The 8,207-nt window shown below is 50.6% G+C and overlaps 1 protein-coding gene across 1 annotated transcript in view; it reads right to left on the bottom strand.

The window, feature by feature from the left end:
* Window positions 1-1,153: 1,153 nt before the first annotated feature.
* slc25a26 (solute carrier family 25 member 26) overlaps window positions 1,154-8,207 on the bottom strand; it is a 32,420-nt gene continuing 25,366 nt past the window's right edge. The window contains exons 8-10 of the mRNA XM_068742721.1: window positions 8,125-8,189; window positions 5,017-5,090; window positions 1,154-1,586 (exon numbers count right to left, since the gene is read on the bottom strand). Coding sequence (XP_068598822.1) covers window positions 1,490-1,586; window positions 5,017-5,090; window positions 8,125-8,189 — 236 coding nt within the window. The 3' untranslated portion in view covers window positions 1,154-1,489. The remainder of the gene's footprint in view (window positions 1,587-5,016; window positions 5,091-8,124; window positions 8,190-8,207) is intronic.

Genomic DNA, 8,207 nt, shown 5'->3' with positions numbered 1-8,207 from the left:
CCGGTTCTGGCCTCCACCAATCACACTGACTAGTGTTGTCCAGCAACCCAAGCAGCATGACAAACACTCCCACCTGTGGGGCCATCCGTCTCCCCCTCACCCCCCCCCCCCCCTCCACGCACAAACAGGCTTCACTTTTACCTCCGCAGGAAGGATATATGGGGACAGACTGACGGACTCTTGCACGTGTAGCCAATTCTCTTCCAATCAGATGAGTCTAGTTGATCTTTTAATTTCTCTCTTATTTTGAAAAATACACATGGAAACTGTCATTATTCCCTCTGCCATGGAGGTTATATTTTTTTTGCCAGCGTTTATCCGTCTGTTTGACTTTTAGCAAGATGACTAAAAAAAAGTTATGTCTGGATCTTGATGAAATTTTCAAGAAATGTTGGGAATGTTACCAGAAGCAGATGATTAAAGTTTGGTGATGATCCAGAAGAGATTCTGGATTACTTTGGAACTTTCCGGTAACATTGCAGTCAATGGAGCTTCAAGATCATCTATCTCACCAAATTTCCTCTGGATTAGCTCCAGATTGAGATTATTATAGAGATTGTTCCTACAGTGCATAAAGGGGTCCGATATGAGCCATTATGCAGAATGTGGTCTGGATCAGATCCAGAACGGGGTCAGGAAAAGAATATTACATTTTAACATTGAAAACTACATTTACTGTTTTAAAGTCAGTTAAAAAAAATACACATCAACTTTAACTTTTCATGGTTGGCGTATAAAGATACCGAGAACAATTTATTACCTTTTGGTGATGATCCAGATCTCCGTGTGGACGGTGTAAATCCAATTAGGAGGGGAATGAGCTGCTTGGCGGAGGTCTGGGCTCTCTGAGTGCTTTTCATCAGAACCCTTTATATTTCCATTTTCATTTGAAAGTAATCACAACAAACCATATTTCCCCCCCCCCCCCCACTTGACAGTCGTGCCTCTCATTTTAGTTTGAGGCCTCAGTTTCTGTCCTGCCAGGAACTTGGCGAACAAAATCAAAACCACGTGCTCAGCCACACACACACACGCGCACACACACACACACACACACAGAGCGAGTCAGAAAACACGCCTGGTCCTCTGACACACTTCTTTCACACGTTCAGTTCCGAATAAACTGGTTTAGGCTGGAGGCTCGATAGTGTTTATCATTTATTTGACTTCATTATAACAAGGTCTTGATCACACGTAATTTTCTAGTCAAATTGTAGTTCTATTTATCTTTTAATGGCCGTGCTCTAATACTGCGAGCTGCGACCATCTCTCTCCAGCAGGTAGAAAAAGTATGGATTAACCCGTAAAATGAGGAAGAATCTCAGACGGCGCCGCCGAAGCTCGCTCGATGCATAAAGAACCTTTACAGCCTGGATGTGTCGAGTCGAGGCAACGACTGGACTGCTTCCAGATAGAGACACGCAATCCCTGCTGCTCCACCGGCTCGGACCTCGGACCTCGGCCCAGGTAAACCGTCGGGGACGCGCCGCTATAGGAAAATGGAGCGGGCCTTCTCATAGGTGCCGAGGAAGATGAACGCACCCAGACTGATGGAGGTGACCCTCGGAGCGCAGCCCGCAAACAGGCTGCGGAGAAAGGGGGGCGGGGGGGTCATTTAAAGTGAGATTATTGGAACTGTATTTGGATGTTACTGTGCTCACAGATTATATTTCAGATTAAACAGACCGGCTTGTTCACACACTGACGGACAAAGTTCAATTCAACAAGAAGCTCATGCCGATGTCGCCACCAATAAAAAGAGAAGGCATCATGTAACGGTTCCATTGATCGAGACTTTCTGTAGGTGATTAGCCCCTCCCTCTGGAGGCCGGGGGGGGGGTCACAGGATGTGATGAGCCGTGAGAGAGGACCCCCACCCTCCCCAGAACCACCCCCCGTCCCACCCTCATACACACAGCTGTTTTTGGGATTAGGCTCAAGCCCCCACCCTCAGGCCTCCGTGGAGTCCGCCCCCCCCCCCCCCCCTCTCTTTGTCCGTGACTGATGGTCTGATGACATCCACACATGTCCCTCTGCTGTCCATCCATCCAGTTCTCCATCTCTCCGTCCAGCGATGGCTCCCTCCCTCAGCTGGATCCGTTGTTGGGGGGGGTTTCACCGCCGTCTCCTTTTCTTGCTGCGTCGTCCACTTTTTTTTTGGAGACACACACTCCCTCCGTCTCGCCTATTGGTTAGCCTTTCCTGTGCTCTCTCTCTCTCTCCTTTTATCCCTGGTTTTCTCTTTCTCTTGCAGCCTACGTACCGACATCTTCCGCCTGCCAATACACCCCCGCGCTCACACGGACGGGCCCCATCCGAGACAGATGTAGAGGACGGGGAGAGAGAGAGAGAGAGAGAGAGCATAAACCTGTCCACACACACAAAATGCCTGTCTTCATTCATCGTCTGCTCGGTGTGTGTGTGCGTTAATACTTGTCGTACTTCTGTTTCTGTCCATTTTAATAGAAAGTCCTGTGAGACATCAGCCGTCCTGCAGGGACGTGTCTCCAAGCAGACGTCTTGATTTGTCCCAGCAGCAAAAGGACAAGCGTTCTACACGCGAGGGCGAACCTTTTAGACTGGACAACGGCAACGCATCATTGATTTTCTCTTCCTTTCAGCAGGCGGTTGCTTTTTCTGTGGTTTGCACACATAATAGGTCGTCGCCACCTTCCCGTCCTGCCAGCTCGCTGGATTGGACACTGCTTCTGTATATCTCCACTCACACAGCTCCGTGTCTCCGAACGCCCTCGCCCTGACGCGTGTTCGGGTCAGCGAGTGCGTGAGACACGAGAGCGTGTTTGCGTGAACACGGAGCCGTGCAAAACGCTCTAAATGAATGCGCAGACATTAGTCAGAGGTCGTTTTGCTGCCATCTCTGCACAGCTTTCTATCGGCATCTGTTGAAACCGGAGCCGGGGGGGCCAGTGGGGCCGGTGCCAGGCAAAAACCTGGCGAAACCCACACGAGAGTATCACGTGGGATCCAAAGCAGAATCAAAGATCTCAGACGGGAAGAAAGACGGAGCTACACAACAAAAAGACGGCGTCCTCTCGACCTCCTCACGGGGGGGGCAGACTGCCAGAAGCGGGAAAGGATCAACTCATTTTAAACCCAGCGCTCTTTGTTTTGTCTCAAGATTGGACGGTCGCTTGCATTTCCTGTCTGGGATCAGGCCCACCTGTGGCCTCACGAGATGTCGAAGCAGAGCCAGTGCTCAAATGTTCCCCTCGGCTCCCCCCCGAGGGGGGGGGCTTTGACTCACTCTGACATCACGGCCCGGGCAGCCGCTCAGAGCCGTCATCCCTCTATTGTCAGTAAATCGCGTCTCCTGAGGAATCACCGCTAAATATAGTTTCAAGGTTTCAAGAACTGGATAGATCAGAGCTCAGTCAGGACTGTGGTTTTTGTAACTCCTCACATTGGGGGGGGGGGTCCTATCGGTACTTGATTTTCTGGGACAACCTGTGGATCGCTGTCAAAAAATCCCATAAACCGAGCATCCCATGAATGAACCCAAATAACAAGCACCGCCTTTGTAGTCCTACACTATTCCGATTCGAGGCCCATTATGACATCATAAGAGACCCCCCCCCCCCCTGCAGGAAGGAGACGCAGCACGTGCTCAGTTTGCTCTGCCGACTCTAAACTCAAACCGGGTCTGAAGCGGGTCTGGACTCAGAACCTGGACGAGGTCGTTATTCAGAACTCCTCCAGCTCTAGAATCCTCCTCCTGAGAGGCTCGACATTAAAGCAGAGCAGCTCCGGCTCTCCTCAGACGCAGAGCGTTGCTCGTCATCGAGTCGTCGGTGAGTCAGCAGCAAACATCTGCCTCGCCGCACGACTCGCCCACTTCGGTGACGCTCTAATCTGGCGTTCTTCAGGGCGACGACTCGAGACTCCCGATGCCATAAAAATACGATCAGGGCTTTAACCACAAACTCCCAGAGCGGTTTACACGAGGCACGTCTCGGTCTCTGTCTTGACATGTTTCCCTGCGCAGGTTGCAGGGGGGGGGGGGGGGGTCTCTGGGGCATGGGACACACATGGAAGCACTTTAGAGCTTCACTACACTGCAATCGGGCCTATTACCATAATTGCAGCTTTAAAGCTCCCGCAATTTGTATCAGGCATGCTCCAGCGCAAGCAACAGGCCTCTGGGCCTGTGGAGCCACAGGGACCCCCCCCCCCGCCGCACATTTTACTTTCTACACCCTCCTCTTCGTCTTTGCGTCTCACTCTCATTGTCATTGCTCCGTTTCTTCGGGTGCACTAATATCAGGAGAGAGAGGAGTTCATCGTGTCGGTTGTCTAGGCTGCACGATGTGGTCTCCAGAGGGTCGGGGAGGGGGTGGGCGTGGAGGATTGGCATCAAAGCCCCCCCCCCCCCCCCTGGTTCAACTACTTGGTTACTGGTGCAGCTGGGAGAGGATTTAGGCTTTTCCACGGGGGCCTGCCAGCTCTCACCTCATCGAGATCATGCCGCAGTGTCAAGCTCGCATTGAAGCGTGAAGCCGAAATCTGATTAGATTGTTTGTGTACGACGCCACAAAGCAAACAAACAAACAAACAACAACAACACGCCGATGTGCGTCTGTGAGACGGAGCGACGTCCCACTGGTGTTTGGCCCAGTCCCAAACCAAATACGCTCTGGGCATTGGGCCGAGTTGCATTCTAACTAAGCAGGCCGATTAATCACCGCGCTGGCAGCCCCCTCTGAGGCCCCCATTAGACCCGATCGGACACGCCGTGCATTACAAACGCATTAAAACACTCAGATAAAACACCTTCATCAATAAAATGGTGCCTCTGGCCGGCAGGAACGGCTTAAATGAGTTTCATTTTTCAGCCGTGGCGGCGAATTCCCACCCGAGACCCCGAGAGGAGAGGGTCCATCATCAAACCCGACTACGTGGGGGGGGGGAGGCGGAGCCAAATCAAATCATGTAAAATAAGAGGCTTTTAAAAAAGGGCGAGGAGGAAGACGTTGAGCTTCGGTAGAGGGAGGGACTCACCCCGTGAGGCCTTGGCTCCTCCAAATGTCATGGAGCACCAGGGGGATGCTGCCCCTCGCCGTGGTCGACCCCGCCTGCCGAGAGAGACAATGAGAGAGGCGTGGTGACCGATGGATCGCCTCGTTAGCGGAGCTTCTCCCTGCAGCCCTCCATCTTGAGCAGCTGTGTCGGTGAAGGTGCCCCCCCAGCCGTTTGCCCACCCAAAGACACATTCAACAAGTTCTCCTTGTTTCCCTCAAGTCTAGAAATGTTATTTACATAATACAGTTTAGCTGGCCAGAGTTTTTAATCCACCGCTGCGGAGTGGGGTGGGGGTTCTGCAGGAGGGGGCCAGCCAGGGTTAAGTGAGTTTGGATGGTGCAGCATGGATGTGGGGGGTTGAAAGACCGTCAATCTATGGCTACACCTCGCCGAGCATGTAGGAAACTGTGTATGGAGTCTGCTATAACTTGTGACTCCAGGAAGACGTCCCACATACAGATTTTTTTTACGTTGGGGGGGGGGGGGTTCTCCCCTCTCTCCCTGATATTTCTGTTGCGCAAAAATGACTCGCCCCTCCAAGTTTTCTTTTCCTTTTCCGCTGTGGAATGGACGCACACACACACACACACACACACACACAGGTCCAATCCTAAAAGTGTTGGGATATTCAAATATACACAAATAAATATATTTGTTGATATTCAGGTCGGTTTAAAACAGTACAAATGCATTTCAACACTTTTTGTAAATAAACGATTTAATTGGTGATGATGTCATGACTGATGGGGATGTGAGCCACATCCAGGCCTCACATTCAGGGGGAACATATATCAATAAAAAATGAAAATAAAGAAAGAAGTGTATTTGTGTGAACCTGAATTATTTATTTAGACTTTAAAGCAAATTGACTCTGTTTTGATTGATACAAAATGTCCCAACCTTTTCTTGGGATTCGTGTTTTCCAGGTTTATCTAACTTCTGCCGACTCCACTGCGTTTCTTACGATCCTACGTGTGATGAAAACTGATAGTTGACCAACTCTTTGCAGCAGCTGCTTCCAGCGGAGGGCAGTGAACGTGTCATCGATGCCATCGATGACAGAGAGGAAGTGTTGTACAGTAGGAGGCTAGCGGCGGCGCTGCCAGCACAGCGTGGCAGGAGTCCCGACCCAGAAGGAAGGGGGCTCTGCACATCCATCAGTGGACGTCCGGCCCGATTCTACACCAATCTGTGCCAGGCCGTAACAACACCTCCCTTTCATCCTGACAGCCGCAGAACAGAACCGACCGTCTGCTCTGCAGAACCAATGTGACAAGTTCCAACACACACACAGTTCGTTTCCTCCGCCCGGTCCAAACGGTCCAGACCGATCCAGACCGATCCAGAGCAGCCCAGCCCAGCCCTGTCCTGTCCTGTCATCCTGCTCTGCAGCAAGTTTGCAAAAACCAACCTTGAGTCTGTCAAGATTTTCTTCTTTTTTTTAGGAGTGCATTGCCTTTTGGCTTCTTTAGACAGATGGAGAGAGAAATTTGAGCTCGCATTAGCATTTGGAGTTTTGACGGGTTTTAGCTTTCAAACGCATTTTGAAAGCTAAAACTTTTGTTTGCTGGAAAATGAATCCCAAGGACTCGATGATTGTCTTTTTTGGTCACAATGAACTGCTGGAATCTGCGTCTCAATACTTTTCCCTCTCATGTGTGAGTGTTAAGACACCGTCAGAAAATAAAACTTTTAAAGACACCATGTTAAGCTTTTTTTTTTTTTTGCTTAACTCCAAAGATTGAAGAAGAAATGTTTAACAGGTGACATCAATAAAAAAAATCAGCTTTTAGCTTCTATTACTGTGATGCTTTTATTAGATTCATAAAAGCTCTGGTACAAACGATGTTTAATATTTGATCCTTAAAAACATTTTCTTTTTTTTTTTTCATTTTCTAACCGCTTATTCCGCTATCGGGTTGCGGGCCAAGCTGGAGCCAATCCCAGCAGTCAATGGGCGGGAGGCAGGGGACACCCTGGACAAGCCGCCAGTTCATCGCAGGGCAACACAGAGACAGACAACCAGCCACACACACACTCACACACACACCTACGGGCAATTTAGTGTCACCAATCCTCCTAGGCTGCATGTCTTTGGTGGTGGGAGGAAGCCGGAGAACCCGGAGAGAACCCACGCAGACACGGGGAGAACACGCAAACTCCTCACAGAATGGCCACAAGCCGGGGACGAACCTGCGACCATCTCGCTGTGAGGCAACAGTGCTGACCACTGCGCCACCGAGCCGCTCCCTTAAAAACATAAGGGAGACTAAAGTAAAAAATAAAAACTCTTCAGAGATTAAATCTGACAGTTAGTTTCATATCACCACTCAAAGCATTTATATTTTAAGCCCGTTTAAGAACCATCTTAAATCACAGGCTGGATTTAATTCGTTGATTTCGTCTAGAAGTCAACGCTCTTTGCTTGGAGTAAAGTGCAGCACCTGCATTTGAAGCCGCGTCGAGCTGTTTTCCTTCAGCTTCTCGCGGGACATCAGGTCCATCTGAATGTTTGAATTCCACTATCCCATTAGTCAGGATGAAGGGGTGAGGAATGGAACACTGTGTTTGCTCCAAGAACCATGTGTGTGTCTGTGGGGGGGGTTTGATTGGGGTAACTGAACTCACTCCCCTTTACACGAACACACAAGACACAGTGAGGGAATCCAGACACGCAGTAAGGGAACGCCAAAAGTTAGACAAAAGGTGGAGGGAGAAAGGAGGGGACACCGCTGCGCGCGGAGGGAGAGGGGGACAGTTCCAGAGGACGGACAGAATGGACGGGCTAACGCAGGGAGAGGGGTGGCGCTGGCCTTCTGCTTCGCTTCTCGCTGACAAGCAGCCTTAAGATGGAAATTCTTGCGGAGCAGCAACGAGCCCTCGCTCCAACACTAACCATGCGCACAAACACGCCGTCCCAACATTGTCCACGGTCCAGGTCGGCTGACGGATGCGTGTGTACGTCTCACTACTGTCCCCGGTGCTCCCTCCGGCCCGCGTGCCGACGCTGGTGAGATTCGCTCAGCTCTCTGCCTGCAAGGCGTCACCTGACAGCAGTGTTTAAAACGCTTGCGTTTGTGTGTGTACCTTAGCCAGCATGATCCTGGTCTTCACCACGTCCAAGGGAGTGGTACCAAACGCTGCTATTCCACCTACGAAAGAAACATGCG

Source organism: Brachionichthys hirsutus, chromosome 8 (assembly GCF_040956055.1).
Source record: "Brachionichthys hirsutus isolate HB-005 chromosome 8, CSIRO-AGI_Bhir_v1, whole genome shotgun sequence".
Lineage (NCBI taxonomy): Eukaryota > Metazoa > Chordata > Actinopteri > Lophiiformes > Brachionichthyidae > Brachionichthys > Brachionichthys hirsutus.
This window is presented reverse-complemented; position numbering and strand designations above follow the sequence as displayed.